Source organism: Mesoplodon bidens (genome assembly GCF_964165515.1).
Source record: "Mesoplodon bidens genome assembly, chromosome: 14".
NCBI classification, from domain to species: Eukaryota; Metazoa; Chordata; class Mammalia; order Artiodactyla; family Ziphiidae; genus Mesoplodon; species Mesoplodon bidens.
Genome location: NC_138170.1, coordinates 4496125 through 4519249, shown reverse-complemented (window position 1 = coordinate 4519249; position 23125 = coordinate 4496125). Strand labels below are relative to the sequence as shown.

General features: G+C 39.8%; 1 protein-coding gene across 1 annotated transcript; it reads right to left on the bottom strand.

Moving 5' to 3' along the window:
- Nucleotides 1-13313: 13313 nt before the first annotated feature.
- On the bottom strand, nt 13314-15681 carry LOC308628006 (lithostathine-like; the record flags this gene model as incomplete). Its single annotated transcript, XM_081254578.1, has 5 exons — nt 13314-13529; nt 13804-13921; nt 14562-14699; nt 14912-15030; nt 15606-15681. The coding sequence occupies 5 exons, from the start codon at nt 15679-15681 to the stop codon at nt 13462-13464; spliced, it is 519 nt and encodes a 172-aa protein (XP_081110704.1). The 3' UTR covers nt 13314-13461.
- Nucleotides 15682-23125: the final 7444 nt, after the last annotated feature.

The window sequence follows — 23125 nt, the reverse complement described above, 5'->3', positions numbered from 1 at the left end:
ATCTTCTCAAAGAACCAGCTTTTAGTTTTATTGAACATGGCTATTATTTTCTTTGTTTCTATTTCATTTATTTCTGCTCTGATCTTTATGATTTATTTCCTTCTACTAACTTTGGGTTTTGTTTGTCCTTCTTTCTCTAGTTCCTTTAGGTGTAAGGTTAGATTGTTTATTTCAGATTTTTGTTGTTTCTTGATGTAGGCTTGTATTGCTATAAACATCCCTCTTAGAACTGCTTTTGCTGCATCCCATATGTTTTGGGTCTTCATGTTTTCATTGACATTTGCCTCTAGGTATTTTTTGATTTCCTCTTTGATTTCTTCAGTGATCTCTTGGTTATTTAGTAACATATGGTTTAGCCTCCATGTGTTTGTGTTGTTTACATTTTTTCACTGTAGTTGATTTCTAATCTCATAGTGTTGTGGTCAGGAAAGATGCTTGATATGATTTCAATTTTCTTAAATTTACTGAGGCTTGATTTGTGACCCAAGATGTGATCTATCCTGGAGAATGTTCCATGTGCTTCTGAGAAGAAAGTGTAATCTGCTGCTATTGAATGGAATGTCCTATAAATATCAATTAAATCTTTCTGGTTTATTGTGTCTTTTAAAGCTTGTGTTTCCTTATTAATTTTCTCTTTGGATGGTCTGTCCATTGGTGTAAGTTAAGTGTTAAAGTCCCCCACTATTATTGTGTTACTGTCAATATCCTCTTTTATAGCTGTTAGCAGTTCCCTTATGTATTGAGGTGTCCCTATGTTGGGTGTATATATATTTATAATTGTTATACCTTCTTCTTGTATTGATCCCTTGATCATTTTGTAGTGTCCTTCCTTGACTCATGTAACATTCTTTATTTTAAAATCTATATTATCTGATATGAGTATTGCTACTCCAGCTTTCTTTTGAATTCCATTTGCATGAAATATCACCTCACCCCCACTTTCAGTCTGTATGTGTCCCTAGGTCTGAAGTGGGTCTCTTGTAGACAGCATATAGATGGGTCTTGTTTCTGTATCCATTCAGCAAGCCTGTGTCTTTTGGTTGGAGCATTTAATCCATTCACATTTAAGGTAATGATCGATATGTATGTTCCTATTACCATTTTCTTAATTGTTTTGCCTTGTGTTTGTAGGTCCTTTTCTTCTCTTGTGTTTCCCACTTAGAGAAGTTCCTTTAGCATTAGTTGTAGGGCTGATTTGGTGTTGCTGAATTCTCTTAGCTTTTGCTTATTTGTAAAACTTTTGATTTCTCCATCGAATCTGAATGGGATCCTTGCTGGGTAGAGTAATCTAGGTTGTAGTTTCTTCCCTTTCATCATTTTAAATATATCATGACACTCCCTTCTGGCTTGTAGAGTTTCTGCTGAGAAATCAGTTGTTAACCTTATGGGAGTTCCCTTGCATATTATTTGCCATTTTTCCCTTGTTGCTTTCAATAATGTTTCTTTGTCTTTAATTTTTGCCAGTTTGATTACTATGTGTCTTGGTGTGTTTCTCTTTGGCTTTATCCTGTATGGGACTCTGCACTTCTTGGAGTTGATTGCCTATTTCCTTTCCTATGTTAGGGAAGTTTTTGACTATAATCTCTTCAAATATTTTCTCTGGTCCTTTCTCTCTCTCTTCTCTTTCTGGGACCCCTATAATGCGAATGTTTTTGCATTTAATGTTGTCCCAGTTGTCTCTTAGGCTGTTATCATTTCTTTTCATTCTTTTTTCTTTATTCTGTTCCACAACACTGAATTCCACCATTCCGTCTTCCAGGTCACTTATCCATTCTTCTGCCTCAGTTATTCTGCTATTGATTCCTTCTAGTGCAGTTTTCATTTCAGTTATTCTGTTGTTCATCTCTGTTTGTTTTTTCTTTAATTCTTCTAGATCTTTGTTAAACATTTCTTGCATCTTCTTGATCTTTGCCTCCCTTCTTTTTTCCCATGTCCTGGATCATCTTCACTATCATTTTTCTGAATTCTTATTCTGGAAGGTTACCTATCTACACTTCATTTAGTTGTTTTTCTGGGGTTTAATCTTTTTCCTTCTTCTGGTATTTAGCCCTCTGCCTTTTCATCTTGTCTATCATTCTGTGAATGTGGTTTTTCTTCCACAAGCTTCAGGATTGTAGTTTTTCCTGCTTCTGCTGTCTGCCCTCTGGTGGATGAGGTTATCTAAGAGGCTTGTGCAAGTTTCCTGATGGGAGGGACTGGTGGTGGGTAGAGCTGGCTTTTTCTTTGGTGAGCAGAGCTCAGTAAAACTTTAATCCTCTTGTCTGCTTATGGGTGGTGCTCAGTTCCCTCCATGTTGATTGTTTGGACTGAGGTTACCCAAGACTGGAGCCTCCTCTGGCTCTTTGTTGGGGCTAATGGCAGACTCTGGGGGGCTCACACCAAGGAGCACTTCCCAGAACTTCTGCTGCCTGTGTCCTTGTCCTCACAGTGACACACAGCCACTTCCCACCTCTGCAGGAGACCCTCCAACACTAACAGGTAGGTCTGATTCAGTCTCCTATGGGGTCACTGTTCTTTCTCCTGGGTCCCTATGCACACACTACTTTGTGTGTGCCCTTCAAGGGTGGCGTCTCTCTTTCCCCCTGTCCTGTCAAACTCCTGCAATCAAATCCCTCTAGCCTCCAATGTCTGATTCTCCAGGAATTCCTCCTCCTGTTGCCGGACCCCCAGATTGGGAAGCCTGACATGGGGCTCAGAACTTTCACTCCAGTGGTTGGACTTCTGTGTTATAAGTGTTCTCCAGTTTGGAGTCACACCCCCCCCCCACCCCAGCAGATATGTGATTTGATTTTATTGTGATTGCACCACTTATACTGTCTCACTCTGGCTTCTCCTTTGCCTTTTGATGTGGGGATATCTTTTTTGGGGAGTTCCAGTGTCTTCCTGTTGATGATTGTTCAGCAGTTAGTTGTGATTCTGTTGTTCTTGCACGAGGCAGTGCGAGCACATCCTTCTACTCTGCCATCTTGAACCAATCTTCAATTCATTTAATTTAAGAGCAAATTCTTGTACTCAAACGTCCACTCATCTTTCCCAGTTATTATGAAAAGAAGGTGATATAACTTTAAGCAGTCATGAAGACTTGCCCTTTCTACTGTCTTAATAGCTCTCCAGTGTGTGACCTTCTCTGCTTTACAGCTGCCACTAACTAGTTCGGGCCATCTCCTCCTCTAGGGTGGAGGCAGTGTTCCAGCATGTAAGAGCCCAAACTGAGTTCATATCCTGATTGTAACACTTCTCAAGAAAATGTTAACCAGAGACACTGTCCGCAGGTTATGCCTGCAATACCTTAGGAGCTATTCAGAATGTATCATAGGGATGATAAAAGGTTTCTAGTTGTATAGTACTTTATACACAATCATTCTTCAACTCCATACATTTCAAGATTGTCAAATGCTCTGAGCATCTCTCTGTTGTCAGTTACCCAAGGACCCTTCCCCAGACTCTTAAACCCATACAAATAATTTTTTATTCTAAAAGTCATTGACTATCACAAGTGGAAAGAACCCTATTGTTTCATTGAGGAAGTAAAGAATGTTCAGAGAAGCCTTGGGAAACAATTCTGTGCAGAGCTCTGATGTTTCTGCAATTCATGCAAGCAGAGGCACTGACTGCCCTTTGCTCTGGACTATCTTTGCAAGGATGTCTGTGTAGTAAAGAGCCTTTAAAAATAGTGATGGGTTTGCAGATGACATGATACTATATATATAGAATCCTAAAGATGTCACCAGAAAACTACTAGAGTTAATCAATGAATTTGGTAAAGTAGCAGGATTCAAAATGAATGCACAGAAATCCCTTGCCTTCCTATACCTTAATGATGAAAAATCTGAAAGTGAAATTAAGGAAACAGTCCCATTTACCATTGCAACAAAAAGAATAAAATATCTAGGAATAAACCTACCTAAGGAGACAAAAGACCTGTATACAGAAAGTTATAAGACACTATGAAAGAAATTAAAAATGATACAAACAGATGGAGAGATATACCATGTTCTTGGATTGGAAGAATCAACATTGTGAAAAAGACTATCCTGCCCAAAGCAATCTATAGATTTGATGCAATCCCAATGAAACTACCACTGACATTTTTCAAAGAACTAGAACAAAAAATTTCACAATTTGTATGGAAATGCAAAAGACCCCGAATAACCAAAGCAATGTTAAGAAAGTAAAACGGAGCTGGAGGAATCAGGCTACCTGACTTCGGACTATACTACAAAGCTACAGTAATCAAGAGAGTATGGTACTGACACAAAAACAGAAATATAGATCAATGGAACAGTAAAGAAAGCTCAGAGATAAACTGATGCACATATGGTAACCTTACCTTTGATAAAGGAGGCAAGTATATACAGTGGAGAAAAGACAGCCTCTTCAATAAATGATGCTGGGAAAACTGGACAGCTGCATGTAAAAGAATGAAATTAGAACACTCCTTAACATCATACACAAAAATAAACTCAAAATGGATTAAAGACCTAAATGTAAGGCTAGACAGTATCAAACACTTAGAGGAAAACATAGGCAGAACACTCTTTGACATAAATCACAGCGAGATCCTTTTTGACTCACCACCTAGAGAAACGGAAATAAAAACAAAAATTAACAAATGGGACCTAATGAAACTTAAAAACTTTTGCACAGCAAAGGAAATCATAAGATGAAAAGACAACCCTCAGAAAGGGAGAAAATATTTGCAAATGAAGCAACTGACAAAGTATTACTCTCCAAAATTTACAAGCAGCTCATGTAGCTCAATATCAAAAAAACAAACAACCCAATCCAAAAATGGGCAAAAGACCTAAATAGACATTTCCCACAGATTGCCAACAAACACATGAAAGAATGCTCAACATCATTAATCATTAGAGAAATGTAACTCAAAACTACAATGAGATATCATCTCACACCGGTCAGAATGGTCATCATCAAAAAATCTACAAACAATAAATGCTGGTGAAGGTGTGGAGAAAAGGGAACCCTCTTGCACTGTTGTTGGGAATGTAAATTGATACAGCCACTATGGAGAACAGTATGGTTTTTCCTTAAAAAACTAAAAATAGAACTACCATACAACCCAGCAATCCCACTACTGGGCATATACCCTGAGAAAACCATAATTCAAAAAGAGTCATGTACCACAATGTTCATTGCAGCCCTATTTACAATAGCCAGGACATGGAAGCAACCTAAGTGTCCATCAACAGATGAATGGATAAAGAAGATGTGGCACACATATACAATGAAATATTACTCAGCCATATAAAGAAGCAAAATTGAGTTATTTGTAGTGAGGTGGATGGACCTAGAGTCTGTCATACAGAGTAAAGTAAGTCAGAAAGAGAAAAACAAATACCATATGCTAACACATATATATGGAGTATAAGAAAAAAAAATGGTCATGAACAATGTAGGGGCAAGATGGGAGTAAAGATGCAGACCTACCAGAGAATGGACTTGAGGATACGGGGAGGGGGAAGGGTAAGTTGGGATAAAGTGAGAGAGTGGTATGGACATATATTCACTACCAAATGTAAAATAGATAGCCAGTGAAGAGAAACCGCATAGCACAGGGAGATCAGCTTGGTGCTTTGTGACCACCTAGAGGGGTGGGATGGGGAGGGTGGGAGGAAGGGAAATGCAAGAAGGAAGAGATATGAGGATATATGTATACATATAACTGATTCACTTTCTTATAAAGCAGAAATTAACACACCATTGTAAAGCAATTATACTCCAATAAAGGTGTTAAAAAAACATGTAGAGATGGCATCTCTCTCCAAAGCAAAGGACAGACTTGCTTATAGTTTTAGAAAATTGACATAGTGTTTCCATCCAGAGTGAAGTAAGACAGACCTGGTTACTGTCCAATACAAGAAAGATGTCTCCATGTGAAGTAAGAAGTAGGCTAGCTTACTGCCCATCATAAAGATTCAGGTTACCCTCAATCCTTTAGTGTAATTGTAGAGGATATTCCTTTCCTATAACATAACCCACTACATGTGAAGGCACCTGTCTGGGCCCATTTATGTCCCCACCATGGGACTAGGGAGTAAGGGAAACTGAGATGAATATTGTGAAACTCATGATGCTACAATACCAATGTCCTTTGTCTTGTGCAAATATCTGTGTAACCATGTGGGGACAACTAGCCTTGCTATTAGAGCAAAATTTCAGAGAGCTCATGGTCCTTGACATGAAATGAGGTAACTTTTGCAGCACATTGGAAGAAAGGGACATTAACTGAGAAGTCTATGTCTCACTTCCTAATGTCTATTGCTGTTTCCATTGCATTTTTCTTTCAATAAAAAAAAAAAGGTTTCTTGCTCTTTTTTAAATTACACCTGTCAGACATGCTTTCCTGGCCTTTTCCTCTGGCAGTCCTCCCCTCCCTCCCTTTCCCCACAGGTCCTACAGTGTCTCTCTTTCCTTATAAATCTACAGTTGTTACAAACCCAGTCCTGACATGGTGTCTAGTCCTGCATGATACTAGGGAGAGTTCCATCTTCTTTCCTTAGGGAAAGCTGAGCTTTCAAAGAGCCTCTCTCTGAAGGAAAACTGACTCTTATACCAATACCCTCCTAAAATATCTGCTAACATCAAATACTTCAAGAGGTCATGTGGACTTCAAGAGGTCATGGATCAGGAAATCCGGTAAGAAAACAAGTTTGGAAAAGAATCAACCAGAATACCATTAAATTTGGGGGGTTAGATTGTCTGTTTTATTTGTCTATCCTCAGGAATGGTTAAAGAAAGGAATTTTCAACTTTTCTTACATTTTTAGAGTTTTTATATATTTATAAATTCATCTTCACAAAATTTTTAAAAATGTAGGTGATTAAATATTTAGAATCTTTAAACCTTTTGATTTTAAGGTACTATACAATGAGAGTGTTTTATTTATATATCAAATTCCCCTAATGAGACTGTGACATTCTAATTTTTCTTTTATAAAATCCTAGCTGAGCTTCAAGTGTTTACTGCTATTGGTACCATAATCTTTGTCATGTTAAAAGGCAGAAAATGACCCTGAAATTTGTTGAATGACTGTCAGTTCCTCATAGTCAAGTGATAAGAAGATAGAAGAAAAAATTCAGCATCTCCTCAGCACTGCTTTCCCAGGTTGTCTTTATAACCATGAGTGTCATGGTGAAACAGATTAGGTCAAGAAGCTTAGACCAAGGACAAAGAAGGGAGAGAATAAGGACTTAAACCATGTTTTAAAGCAAAAAGAGTGGAGCAGTGCTTAGGAGGGGCCTTTCTCAGCCACATATTTGCTGGGACTCTCAGGTGGAGAGATGACAAGGGGAAGTGGCTGAACTGCGTGTTAGGAGGTCCAGCCATGTTCAAGTCAGTGTACCAAAAACTGGAAGAAAATCACGCAGAGCACTGATAGCCTTTATTCAAAATACCTGGCCTGAGAAGATCCCCAAGGAACATTCTGATTTGGGTCAGAAATATGTATTGTTTTATGGAGCTGTAGCATGGGAAGGTGGGTTAAGTTTCAGCTACTGTCAAGATTAAAGGAAATGTTCTTGAAAATTAGCAAACATAACTTGGGCCATCAAGATTTTCTCTCAGTGAGGGAAAAGATACAGGGGCTGATTTTCTGTACATTGTGGGGGTGGTTGGGAGAGAGGTGGAGAATGGCCACAGGAACAAATACAAGCAAATTAGAGAGGAAATGTCTCAGTCTCCAATCCTTCAGGTGCTTTCATATAAGAAATAGGGAGATTATCTCCTTGTACAGGTTTGAGTGAGGTGCATCTCAGGTAAGCATGAATGGCAGATAAGTCTGGGTTATACAGAATGCCAATGACCCCCAATTAAACTTCATCTTATATACTGTCTCCCCTTGATTGTGAAAAGAGCCTTTGGCAAGATGAGATATCAACCCCTCAATGATGTTATGTTATATGGCAAAATGGATTCTTGAAGAACCAATTCAGGTCACTAATCAGTTACCTGAGTCAATAAAATGAGAACTTTCTGGGAGATTATTGAAGTGAGCCCAATCTAATTACATGAGCCATTTAGATGCAGTTTTCTCTGATTGACAGTGTAAGGGGAAGTCAAAAGATTCAAAGCACCAAAAAGATTTATTGTGTCTTTGCTGGTTTAGCAGATGGAGGTGACCATGTACCAAGGTGTGCAGTTGAGAGTGGCACCTCAGTGGACAGCCAGCAGGAAATGGGACCTCAGTCCTACAACTACCAGGAACTGAATTCTGCCAATAACCTGAAAGCAAGTGGGAGTTTGTCACACAGCAAAATTAAACTAATACATTGGGGATTCCATGGGATAAAATATGTGGGGCTTAGGCTGGAATCACTCTTGTTGAGTGAAAATGACCTTCCCTGAGTATCAAAGGCCCTATACCTGTCAGATCTTAATGAACAGATTTAGCCTATCTTCTGGTGTATCCTAAGCCTGTATCAGGCCATGCTTAAGGAAACTACTGTGAAAGAGAATTCTCTGTCTGACCCTATTTTACCCTGAAGTTAGAAAAATAAGGAAAACACCAGTGTTGAAAACATCTGAAGACAGACCAGCAAAGTCCCATCAGAGAGATGTTTAAAGATTCCAGGAGGTCCATTTGCAAGGGATGGTGTGTAATCCTGACTGACCATAAAGTGTGCTCAATGGAAGAAAAGCAGCATGGGCTTACAGGCTACTTGGAAGATGGTCACAATTCAAATGAAGGAGCGGTTTGGTCAATCCATTGAAATCATATCAGAGCAATGTAGGCAGAGGAAGGGTCAGGAGACTGATGGCAGGGGAGGGCCAACAAAACAAGGACTCAGTAGGAAATCTGCAAGTGGGGGTGTTCAGAGATAAGAACAGCACGAATTTTGAAAGAAAGCAAAAGAAGGAAACAATCTACTGGAAGACAGAAGTGTTGAATTTTAGTCCCTTTTTCTTTGACAGTAAGATATTGGACAAGTCAGTGAAGTTCTGTGATTTCAAGCTGCTTTCCCCATTTGCCCCAGGAAGAGTTGCTCCATATTTTGCCCCACTCCCCCCTTGTCCCTGTGTCCCACAGATTGTCCCATTTTAGGTTCACATTCTCTTTGCCTGCCCCCTGCTGCCCTCCCTCTCACACCAGCCATCACTCTTCCTGGAAGGACTCAGTTCCTTCCTCTTGTGCTCAGGATCATGGGAACAGAGCATCTGGTAACTTCTGGGGAAGGGTAAATCCTGCCTTTGACTTGGACAGTTTGCCAACCTGGCTGGGGGATGGGACGACATCTGTGAAAATTGCCAGGGTGTTCCAAGAAGAGGCTACTCCTGATGCTGGAATTTCCTTATGTCATGACCCTCTGTAGGTCTTCTGAGCTTTCTCCCGTGCCCTCCCCTTATAATTCAAATTCAAGGCTTTATAGAGGAGGAATCTAGAGGAAAAAATGATATTTCTGAATGGGAGAAATTTACAATACTTCTAGAGACTTCTTGCTCAAATTAAGTAAATTAAATAACTGGTGGCTTGATGGAGAATGTGTTTCTGACCACTCAAAGATAATGCAATTTAGCGCAGGGAGAGACCATGGAGGCTTTTCTATAATATCTGGTTCTTTTCCTAATGCTTTTATTTTATTTCCATGGACACACACTGAGTCATGAGTGAGATGTGGAAGCTCTATCCTTCCAGGCTCCATCCTGATTTTAATTTATCTGACCCCATGTGTTTGTGACCATGCGTGGGGCTTGCTTACAACTATGTTGAGATGAGAAAGTACAACATCCTCTCACCCCTATGTTAGTGAATCTGGTGTATGTAAATATGTAAAGGACACATTAAGCTGTGGGTCAAAGGGTGCTTGATGTCTCACCTTTATTCACTTTTAAGCTCTTCTCGTGGGGTCTGTAGTAATAACCATGATTGAGATGTGGTTATTTATTAAGATCAATCAGGCCTCAGAGAGCTGGCTAGGTTGAATATAGAGATACTAAAGAAAAGGAAAACAGAAAGTTTTAGTAATATAAAAATTACCTTGAAGGAAAACTTCTTGGTTTCAAATCAATCCAACTCCAACACTTTGTAGCTATTTGATCTTAAGTTTCTTAGCCTCTGTGATCCTCAGGTCCTTCCTCTGTTAAATATGCTCAGTAACATCACCTGTATTTTCAGGTTGTTATGTGATGGAGATGAACTTGTCTACTATTTGTAAAGCACTTATGATAGTAGCTGCCAATAGAACATGCAATAAAAGTGTGTGTTAAATGCTCTAGACTTTTCTTTTGAAGTAAAAATGGTTGTGTTGTAAGTAGACCAGAAATGGCCTCAGTCCATTATGTGCTTTTTTAACCCCTTTTCTCCCAGGTCAAGTTTTCTAGACAGGTTGTTACCCACAGGACTGCCAAGAATTAAAGAAATTTGGAGATAATTTCTCTACAGAAAGTTTTCAATACCTAGTACAAGGGTAGAAGATAATGAACAACTACCAGAAGACAGCCAACAGCACCACTTATCAGTCACAGCCTTGAACTGTCCTAACCTTACTGGGGATTTATTCAGGAATTACTCCACTTGGGAAACATGAACTCTAGAAATCCAGCATTCTGCTTTCCATCTATCAGAAGAGTTTCAGAGGACTTGTGATGGGAAAGACCTGAAATGAGTTCCTCCATACATGGTGAAACGAAGTCAGAAGATAGTATGTTGAGGTCCCTGATGAGAAGGAGGTGCATTTTGAAGGGATGGGAGTAAAGCTTCCCTGAAAATGGCATCACTATGGACAGAGCAAAAGTCCTCAATTTTATTACCTTGCATGTGAAATTTGGCCAGCCATATATGTAAGCAAAAAGGATAATTATCTCAATGAGTATGCAGCTATTGGGGCCAATAAACACTTTGATGAGACAGCTGTGTCAGTTGTTGTTTAAAATCTTACTCTTTTATCTTGCAGCAGCTCCCTCTCTATATCACACTAGCCACAATATATTTATATGCATTTTAAAGTATTAGATCTTTTATTCCTGGAAACTCATTGTGTGTTTAAAGTCTTCTTGAAACATGATATATCTTAAATTTAAAAAAGCTATAATCCAGCATGTATTAATGTTCAAAAACGAATTGCTTGCTTACTTTTATCAAGAGAAATATATCATGGTACTCTTGGGGATGGGGAAGTTTCCCCCTCTACCATTCTTGAGTTCTTGTAGCTGAAATAAAATTGAAACAAGACATTAACTGGTGAAAAAAAAATTAATTTATGTACATGAAAGCTCCATAGAAATGGAACCTAAGAAGTGGACAAAGTAGGAAGGTCTTAGACTTTTAGAAAAAGAAATAATAAATTTGTGAGGAATTGACAGAATAAGGAAACTTAGGCTTTGGGTACCTAATTAGTGAAGAGCCTAAGCAGAGCTTGGGCTTGGAGCAGTATATTAAAGAAATAACAAAGTTTGTTTAAATGGGTTTCTCAGCTGAAATTCCCTACCTTTTGTGGTAAGGGTGTCCCTCTAACTCCAGATACAGGAAGTGAACATTTCACATGAGGGATTTAATTCTTGCTTTCAGGGAGACAGAAAGGAGGGTCAGAGTGTCCCTCTTCCTTAGCTACTTCTTAAGTAACTTTAATTCAATAGGATCGATGTACCATTGAAGTACATTTAGGGACAGTCTAGCCTGGGCCCCAACAGCTACTTCCTCTGAAACTTGGAAGTTTCTCATATTTAAAGCTGAGCTGTTGACTATATAGAAAGAGAACAGGTTAGTAGCATCCTCCATTTCATTGAACCAACTTTTTAGTTCTGAGAACAGAGCAGTTAAACAGTTGTATCTCATTTACAAATTGATGATGCAGATGGGCTCCCCAAGCCAGACATATGTGCAAGGAATCAGGTATTTAATAATAGACACATCCGTGGAAACAAAAGGAAAACAAAGGTTAATGAGACAGCAGATTATAAACCAGTTTCTGAGCCCAGGTTGCAGTCAGTCAAGCAGATTTCTAGATATCAGGGACAAAGCATCTTTTGCATTTTGAATGATCTCTGAGGAAGTAAGAGGATCTGTGGGTAGACTTTCTGAGTGGCTTATACAGAAACAGGCACAAGGATTGTTTAAATATGAGCTGTTGTAGTGCTTTCTTTGAAATTTATATCACATAATCTAGTTTAAATTTGCAGGGCTTCAGGAAAAGGGCAGTTTTAGTTCTCAATAATGCCAACACCAAGGAATAGTGTAAAACTGGAAACTTTAGAGAACTGTAGTTAGATATTGGAGAAAACTAGAAAAATTTGGTATCCAGTCCAATTTTCATGTAAGTAACAAACCTCAAAAGAAAGTAACAGCACTAGAAATTAATATCTACAAGTGGGTGTTATAGTTTAATTGAAACATATTTTTTCTCTCTAAAATCACCTTCATTTTTCAAAGCCAGATAAAGACTAATTTGTTTGCAAAATGTTTTAATGTAATAAACTTGACCTGATTATTTTCATAAGTCCAGCAAGAATAGTGATTGATCATGTAGGCCCTTTTAATTATGTTTTGCTGGAACTTGTTATAAGAAATCTCCCGATTAAACTTTTAGTAACCTCTCAGGGACACTAAGTCACACCAGATACTCACCATCAGGTTTGCCTATAATAACTATAGATTTTGTGAATTCCACTCCTCTTGAAGTCCCCAAAGTATCCTGTTTCCTGGCTCTTCCAGGAAGAATCCTTCCTTATTTACGAGGTAAGGATGCTGGGAACCCTGTTAACAAGGTACAAGGCTTTTTTTCCAAGGTGCCTTATTGGCTCCAAGAAGTCAGCCTCAGTTCCTCTAAGCTCTCTGGTCATATTTGTCTATGCATGTCTCTTTCCAATATGACAGTCCAGCCAAAGCCTTGGTAATATAATCAGTAGATTGCACATTAAAGAAAAAGAATAGATCCTTAATGATCATTCACAGCAAATGATTTCAGAAGTGCATTCTATAATAAATAGCATGGGACCCCACTAAGGCTGCTTGTGTCATACCATCAGGAGGAATGGACAGTACAGTGTGTGGGGAAGCAATGCCTTTGTATAATACAACCCAATTCCTAAGGGAACAGGGCCTACATACTCATCACAAATACACTGGTGGGAATGTACATTCAGTCATTTTCCAAGGAAACTGGATGAAACTTAACAGAGGCCACCCCTAAGTTCTTCCCATACAAACTTCTTCCTCAGAGTCTTGTTATAAGACAAGAGCACAAAAGCAGGTAAGTTTGGAATAAGATATTTATTACTGTTCTCCAAAACCTCAGGCCATGGCACGCATACACACACACACACACACACACACACACACACACACACAAATGCCTGAAATGAGGCCGAGAGACAGGGAAGGCCAGAATGAGGTGGTCAGGTTGGGGGTGTGGGGAGGATTCCCCTTTCCTGGATGGGTCTTCACTCTTGCTTCCAAGTCCATGATGAGCTGCACACCAGACTCTGGCTACTGACTTCCCATCTGACTTAGCCCTTGAACTTGCAGACATAGGGTAACTTCATGCAACACTTATAATCTCTCCACTTCAGATACCCTGAAAAGACAGAAGAGCTCAAGTGAATGGGACTGGTGGAGATTGAGAACCCAATGGGGAGGCATCCAAGATTCTGGCCTAGGACTCAAAGGCTCTCCCTCATCTTCACCAGGGTCCCACTCCAGGGGAAAGAGAGAGAAATAAAGGAGAGGTGAGAGGGTATGGGAACAGACAAGCGGTTCCAGCCCAGGAGGATTCTCTGAAGACCAGACCCAGAAATAGGGGATGACGGGATGGAAAAGGCTGGGCAGAAGTGACCTCCTCTGTTTCCTACCTGAGCTTCTGGACAGGCTCCCACAATAGCGAGGAGATGATCTGGTGGGGGCATCTTTCTCCCAGGCAACGTAATTGAGCTCATCACTGTTACTCCACTGCCATCCACCGTCAGAGCCCTATAGAGCAGAGGATGGAGTCAGGTGAGGTGGAAAGGCCTTTAGAGGTCCCCTGGCCTGATTCTCTCAGTTGGAACACCTGATACCCTCCCCAGCATCATGAAATTAGTTCTGCTCTACCAGGTGATGCCCCACAGCTCTCCAATGGGAAACACCCCCTAACTCTTTGCTTCTATTGGCAAATTCAAAAGTCAATAATCACAAAGACGAATAGAACCCCTCAGAGTAACTTGACACTGTGTGAACTATACTTGGTGGTACATTTGTGATTACCCTCTGAACCTCCAAGACAACATATGTTTTATAAGGGAAAAATGCATCAATCCTAAATATTCATTTAGCACTTGCTAAGAGTAGCGTGTGCAGACTCAGGGATGCACAGCGAACGGAATCAAGGCATGGTGTGTGAATTGTGTAAAAGCTTGACAAGAGGCAGATTGACCTTAGCTGGAGACTGGAAACCTGCACAGAACTCAGCTCTGCAGCTGGTCTCAAGGCCCTCCATTCTCCAATTACCCCCTTGATCTCCAAGCTCTAAGGATCTCTACGTTATTTCCTAGGCAGGCACAGGGGACAGCGAGCAGGCCTGGGTGGCCATAGCATCCTGGGAGGTAACAGACTAGAGAGGATATAAGTGTACCTCTGTGGGGTCATGGAGCCCAATCCAGACGTCTGAGTGGGTTTTCAAGCTGTCCTTGATCAGGGAGGCCACGAAGGATCCCTCACTCCCACTGAACACAGACACAAGGTGTCCTGAGTGTCTCTTCTGGCAAGTCATCTGTGTGGAGAAGGGAGAGACTGGGGAGGAGCTTGAGACCCTCACTGAGGCAAGGACAGGGCTAAGGTAGGTGAGAAGGGGTTGTGTTTGCAAAAGATGAGACGCTCATTCTCACCCTCAAGAAACTCTAGAGAATGGAGACTCCCAGACCCCAAACCCTGTCTCTAATTTGCTTCTCCTTATCAGCCCGTACTGTAAATCCCAGCACTCACGTCTGCGTCCATCCAGGTTTTAGGTGTTATAAACAAGGCATAGCAGTTGGACACATAGGCCATGGAGCCGCTCGGACAGCTGAGCTGTGCAGAGAGCATTTTTTCCTGGGAATCTTCCCCTGAGGAGGAAGAAGTAAGGGAGAGGGTTGGGGTGAAATGGAGAGAAGGGATTGGAGTGAGGAGGTGACCTTGAGGAATATCTGTGGTGCCACCGCTTGGGACAGTGACACCAAACTCCTAACTGCCTGTCACTAATGACAACATTTCCAGTTTTTCTTAATCATGAACTAGACCTAGTAATTGGGAGATGGTCTATTTTTTTTTTTTAATTCATCTACCTTATTCAAAAGTACAAACCTTCTCCTCGTCTTGGCTGACTGTTTCTACACTGGATCCTCCAGTCATTCTCCTTCTACTCATCTCATTAATGATACTCTATGTTTTCCCTTCTTAATATACCCACAAAAATTAGACTCTACTGAAAATTGAGAATCATCTCATCCCACTGTTACTGGACCACTGAGGTGCCTCCCACCACTAGTCACCCAGAAGGAAGGATGATGATGCAGGAAGTGCAGGCAGTGTTGTTGTGTGGGGATGTACCATTACCATGGTAAGCACACAGGAGCTTTCCTCCTCTTCTTGGCCCTGAGCAAACACTGGGAACCCAGTGCTAGAGGCAAAGAAGTCTCACCTTGGACTTGAGACAGGAGCATCAGGCAGGAGAGCAGCATCCAGGACAGGCTGGGGAGGCCCATGGAAGGCATCATTTTGTCTGTGATGTGTGGAGACAACCAGAGAACTAAAGAAAGGGTGGTCAGAGAGAGGATATGAGAAACACCCTGTTGTACCTCTTGTCTTTTCATCTGTCTAGTTCCCTAGGAATAAATTCATCTTGATGGCATCCATCCCCCTCCATAGTTCTGGAAGGAATTTGAAAATCTATATATCCTACTACACCTGAGGCCTCCCAGAACTGTCTTTGCCTGGTCTCAGAGCTCCTGCATTCTCTGAGGACAGGGATCCTTGTATACCTTCCCTGAAATATGTGAGGTGAAACCCCTGTCAGGGGTGTCACCTTGTCTCAGCTCCCACTTACTTCTCTTGCAAGGGATCTTCACTGGTTTTTCAGGGCAGAAAAGACTGGGTTTTTATAAGAGGATTTCAGGGAGGGGCACTGAAATGAATAACAGGATGGGGGAGCCGGGACAGGGGTCATGGGAAGGGCCTGGCTTTGGTTCAAGGAGATTCCTGCCATGGGGAGGAGTCTCTTCCCAGCAAAGCCTGGGAACTTCCACAGATATTGCCTGTTTCTCATTAACAGGTCAGCACTTTTTCCAGGAACAGTTGAAGTTTATTCTTTCCTTGACTCTTCCCTGATAGGCAACTGTGGCTCAAAATGTGGTATTAACTTTTAAGGGGCACATCTACTGGTGTATTTCTTCTGGTTGATGTCTCAAGTGCTCACTCCTGTAGGCATACACATGTATTTCTTTTTAATTGTTCAGTAGAATTAAATAAATGTTGAATGATAAGTGGAGGTGAGTATGGGAATGACAAGTGTCACAGATAAGTGAGGTCAGAGAAGGAAATGAAAGTAAGAGGAGACAGTGGGTCAGGGTTGCCTCTTCTACATGGTAGTTAGGTTTAAAGCAACTTCATAATCATCTCACAACTCAATAGATGAGCCAAAATCTTAAGGAAAATGAAATGTGGAACCTTGTCTTGCTGATCTTCTGAGAGATGGAACTTCCTTGATGAATAATAATAATGTGATATATTAAGAGGCAATGGAGGAATTTCAAGCCTAGGAGGACTAGAGTCAAATGATGCAGAGTCAAAGGAAGAATGAGAGAGGGTTAAGGAAGGGTAAGAGCAAGAGCTGGATGAAATTGTAGACCTGATCCTACATTGCATGTAAGTTAGATCTCTACTTCATCAAGATGCTCACTCCCCTGGGCTGCTGACAACTGCCTCGCAAACTATCATTTGGCTGTAGAAGAAGTGTCATTTCTTTTTGCATTCTACCTGGAAGGGTGATCAGCTTCATGTGGGGATACTGAGAAAAATTCCTTAGTCATGTTTACTTCTGAGTTGGCAATTTTGGCAAGGATGAGATATATACTAATTGGCTCAGGTTTATTTTGGTCAGTGTGGGAATATGTTAAGCTGGAATTCTCTGCAGACCCTGACTCTCAAGTGGTTTTTATAGGCCAGCTTGTGTGAGATGGAGTCAATGCAACTGAGCTTGTAATTGATTCATGTCCTCAGAATCTAAAAGTCAGTAGAACACACAAATAATCTAATAGGAAGGATAGGACAGCCAACAGATTATTTTGTTACAAAGGAAAAAACTTACTTCACAAAAAATATTTAAATGCAAAGCCATAACTATATTTAGAGCTCAGTGGAAATTCAAGTTTGAAAAAACAATATTTCATGGAAATATGATAGATAGCATGAGTTGAGAAGTAATCTTGCTACCGTAAAACAATTATTTGAGAAAAAGTAAATAATAGCAATCAGAAGCACAGAATGGCCCAAGCTTCTTGAATTCCTGAGAAACACAGTGTCGTGGGGAAAGATACCATTTAGATTAAAAGACTCTGAAAAGATATAACAATCTATCCTAGTGAGTAAATTATAATAGGGTCTTGATTAATAAAGTATGCCTTTGGGGGACAATTGTGAAATATGAACTCATTTTTGATAATGACAGAATTTTCACATTTCTTTCTTGTGGTAAAAGTGTCATAGTTAAATTGACAGGCATCCTGCCCTCCAACTTCTTAAGGTGGGTGACTGAAACTTCCAAACCTCTCTTTGCTCTAAATATGGGTGTGTCTTTCAAAGGAATATAAGAGCTCATCCAAGGCTCTGGGCTGTGTCAGTGACCGTATTCCCCAATCCTGGGAAAACTAAATGAGTGAAGGTAGCTCTGTAGCATATCATCCCAATTTGATGAATGAACGCAATGGCAGCAGCCCCAGCCTGATCCATAGTCAGTAAGTGCACTGTTTCTTTCTTCTTCCTCTATCAGAGCAAAACCACATATTCAATAGCCATTGTCTTTAAAGTCACTCACATTGGTGGAGAGGGCTGGATTCATGGGGTAGAAGGAATGAGAAGAGGGCATTGCTGCATTTTTTACCTATTTTTCAAAAATTGACTTTTTTTTTTGTTTGTTTTGATATGTGGGCCTGTCACTGTTGTGGCCTCTTCCATTGTGGAGCACAGGCTCTGGACGCACAGGCTCAGTGGTCATGGCTCACGGGCCCAGCCGCTCCACGGCATGTGGGATCTTCCTGGACCGGGGCACAAACCCACATCCCCTGCATCGGCAGGCGGACTGTCAACCACTGTGCCACCAGGGAAGCCCACATATTTTTCCTAAGAACAAGAAAAGAGGAAAAAATGGTGAACTACCATCAATTTGACTACTTGTAACTAAATTAAAAGTGATAACGTTCCCTAGGGGAGAGTCACGCTCATGGGAGAGCCAGAAGACAGAAACGGGAACAGGTAAACATTGTCCCCTCTAGGGAAGTGTCCTTTGTGTCATTTTTCTACCAAAATTTCAGAAGCAATAAAACCCAAAAATCCAACACAAAAAGTAAACAAACCTCCCCCCTAAAATCCACAAGATGGACTCAATGATTTAGTCAGAAAAAATAACATTCCCTTAAGAAAATAAGGTCCTTTTCCAGTGATATCTCTCAGCACTGTTTTGCCAGCAGGGCTGAATGACTTGAGCATGAGAGAAAACTTTTGGCTTTCAGCTTCAAGAGGATTTAAGTTCTCAAGCAGATGGGATTTTGATCACATCAGCAGGTTGATGTGGGAAGACTTGGGGTCTTTTCAGGGTTGGTCTGATTTTGTAACTCACCAATTTATGACCTTTACCATCCTTTGTACAGCTTTAGCTCAACAATGGGTATAAAGTGGAAAAGGAAATGCACTGGAAGTTGGTAAACTGGATTTTAATTTCTGCTATACCTCTTCTTACCTATGTGTCTATGCTGCCCCTTGTTTTCTAAGAGAGACAGCCTATCAATGTCCTTTCCAGCCCAGGAAGGTGATTTGCAAACACTGGCAGTTATTGAAACACTTCCCTCCATCTATGTTTTTTTTTTTTTTTTACCTTTAGCTTTATTAATTCTTCATTCCTATTTTCCACTAGCCCCAATATCTTTGCTTTGAGCTAAACCCTTGAACTCTCTTCCTGGTACCTGTTTTACGTGATTTCCCATTAGGGTTAAATGATCTATAATGACACTTAGCTCTAACACTCTATAATACATGACATAAAAAAAAGTGTTTGGCAAAACATTAAACATTAACATTCTGAGTTACAGATCCAGGAAGTATTCAACTGGGTTGTGATTTGTCTAATACCATCAGACTATACCACAAATGACCCTACACTTATTTGCTCAGTTAAGCAGATTTAGTAGTCCACCAGAAGTCTTTAATCAGTATTTGGAGTACCATGTCTTTTGGTTGCAGATGTGACTCCTGTGGTCCCAGAGCCAGATTTCAGTGGATGTGCACCTGTGGATCTGTGCTGGTGGCTTTGTGAGCACAAGACCTGGGGCACACCCGGAATGATTGCCTGCATTCCCATGGTTGAGGCTGGGCCAAGAGCAATGTCATCAACAGTCTTTTGTGAGACCACACAAAGGGTGACATGTGACACCACAGACCACACTTCCCAGTGGACAGCTCCTGCAGAGGAATACTAAGTGGCTCCTCTCCCAGCAGGAGTGCTCCAGTCCTGCCTACCTCACACCAAAGCTTGGAAATGGATATGGGGGTTTCTATCCAAGATCTGGGGAGCAGACCATGTCCCAACAAGGCTGTGACAACCACAGAGCAAAGAGGAGACTCTGCTCAATGTCAAGTGCAGGCTCTGGTCATCACAACCACAATTACACCCTCTATCTAGGAGATCTGTCCAGCACACATTGAGGAAAGATATGGAGGCATCCATATAAAAAACAACCCTTGCACCAAAAATATAAGACTCATGCAGGCTACACAGGGATGCTCCCACTTAAAATTAGACTTTCAACACCACAGGAGATAACTGTTTCTCTTAACTTCAGAGAGTCAGAGAAATATAAGTAAAATGAAGAAGGAGAGGAAACACTCCCAAATAAAAGAACAAGAGAAGTCCCCTGAAAGAACAAAAAGTGAAACAGACCTTTCCATTCTACTAGATCTTGAGTTCACAAAGGAGGTAATAAAAACACTAAAGGAATTAAGAAAAGCAATCAGTATAAAGGGAGACCACTGTAAAAAGGAACTAGAAACTTAAAGACGAACCACTTAAAATTAGAAAACTCACTTGCCAAGACCAAGCTGAGCTAAAGGCTTAATTAGAAAACTAATTAATGCAAGAATGAATGAGTGACCTGGAAAATAGAATAATGGAAATCACCGAATCAGAACAGAAGACAAAAAGACAACAACAACAAAAAAGCAGTATATGAGGCCTATGATGTAACATAAAGCACACCAATCTATGCTTAATAGGGATCCCAAAAGGAGAAGAATGAGAAAAGGGGGTTGAAAATACATTTGAAGCAATAATGGATGAAAAATTCCCAAACCTAGAAAAGGAAACAGATATCCAGGTACAGGATGCACAGAGGGTCCTAAACAATATGAACATAATGATCTACATCAAAACATATTCTACTTAAAATGAGAAAATTTAAAGATAAAGAGAGGATTCTAAAGGCAGCAGAGAAAAATAAATAATTAATTATAAGGGAACCCACATAAGGCTATCAACTGATTTCTCTACAAAAACGTTGTAGGTCAGAAGAAAGTGGCAAGATATATGTAAAATCCAGAAAGGGAAAACCTGCAACCTAGGATACTCCACCCAGAAAGATAATTTTTCAGTATAGGAGAGATAAAGGATTTCTCAGAAAAGCAAAAACTAAAATAATACAGCAATACTAAACAAATATTCCTGAAAGAAATATTGAGAGGTCTTTCTTTATAGGAAAGAAGTAAGTATCTAGAGGAAGGAGAATATAAAAATTGTAAAGTAAGTCACTTAAATAAGCCAGTATACAAATAAGAAAAAAAAATTGTGAAAACAATGGTAACAACAATGAACCGCAAAAGGATAAACATGAAGATGTAAAAGAGGACATCCAAATCCTAAAATGGTGGGAGGGGGTGTTTAAGAAAATGTAGATTTTTAAAAAAAAAATTTGTTTGAGTCTATATGACTACAAGTCTAAAGCAAGTAGACATAGTAATGGGTTAATACACTTGAAAAACAGGGTAACCACAAGTCAAAAACATACAATAGATTCACACACACAAAAAGAAGAGAACACACATATAATACAAAAGAAAAGCATCAAACTACAAAATGAAAAACAAAAAGGAAAGAAACAAAGGAGAAATACAAAATCACTGGAAAACTAGGTTTAAAATGGCAATAAAATCATACTTAAAAATAATTAACTTAAATGTCAATGGACTAAATGCTCCAATCAAAAGACATAAAGTGGCAGGTCGGCTAATAAAACAAGAACCTACAATATGCTTCCTACAAGAAAACCACTTTACGGCAAATGATATATACAGATTGAAACTGAAGTGGTGGAATAAAAAATCATGCAAATGGAAATGACAAGAAAGCAGGGGTAGCAATACTCCTAACAGACAAAATAGACTTTAAAACAAAGACCATAAAGACAGACAAAGAAGGACGCTATATAAGGATAAAAGGATCAGTACAAGAAGAGGATATTAGATTTGTTAACATATAAGCACCCAATACAGTAGTAACTAAGTACATAAAATAACTACTAAGAGATGTAAAGAGAGAAATTGATGGGAATACCATGACAGTAGAAGAATTTAACACCCCACTCACATTGATGGACAGATCTTCCAGACGGAAAATCAATAAGGAAACAGAGATCCTAAATGACAAAAACAGAATAGTTAGACTTATCTTTTCAGGATATTAAATCCAAAACCACCCAGTATACACATTCTTTTCTGGTGCACATGGAACATTCTCTAGGATAGACCACACACTAGGAAACAAAACAATCGTCAACAAATTTAAGAGGATAGAAATTATTTCAAGCCTCTTTTCTGATCACAACAGCATGAAACTAGAAATCAACCACATAAAGAGAAATGAGAAAAAATGATTACATGGAGACTAAACAACATGCTACTAGGAAACAAATGGCTCAACTATGACGTCAAACTGGAAATTAAAAAATAGCTTGAGACAAATGACAATGAAAATACAATCATACCAAATCTATGGGATGCAGAAAAAGGAGTTCTTAGAGGGAGGTTCCTAGCGCTACAGTCTTTCCTCAAAAAACAAGAAAAATCTCAAATAAACAATGTACCCTACCATCTAAAAGAATTAGAAAAAGAAGAACAAAAAAAGTCTAAAGTCAGCAGAAGGAAGAAAATAATAAGATTAGAGATGAAATAAAATAGAAACTAAAAAAATAATAATAATGGAAAAAATCAGTAAAACCAAGAGTTGGTTCTTTGAAAGGGTAAACAAAATTAACAAATCTTGGCCCAGTCTCACCATGAAGAAAAGATAAAGGATCTAAATGAACAAAATAAGAGACAAAAGAGGAGAAATAACAACCTACACCTTAGAAATTTAAAAAAAAAGAGAGAGAATCGCCCTCCCTGATACCAAAACCCGACAAAGACACTACCAAAGAAGGAAATTACAAGCCAATATCTTTCATGAATATACATGCAAAACTTCTCAACAAAATATTAGCAAACCAAATCCAAGAACACATAAAATAGATCATATACCATGATCAAGTTGAAGTCATCCCAGGATCACAAGGATGTTTCAACATAAGCAAATCGATCAATGTGGTACACAACATCAAGAAAAGAGGGGCCAAATAACACATGGTTGCTTCAATAGATGCAGAAAAAGCATGTGATAAAATTCAGCATCCCTATGGAATCTAAAAAAAAAAAAGTCACATGTTTCTGAAGAATCTAGGGGCAGGACAGGAATAAAGACACAGACATAGAGAATGGACTTGAGGACATGGGGAGGGGGAAGGGTAAGCTGGGACAAAGTGGGAGAGTGGCATTGACATATATGCACCACCAAATGTAAAACAGATAGCTAGTGGGAAGCAGCCGCATAGCACAGGGAGATCAGCTCCATGCTTTGTGACCACC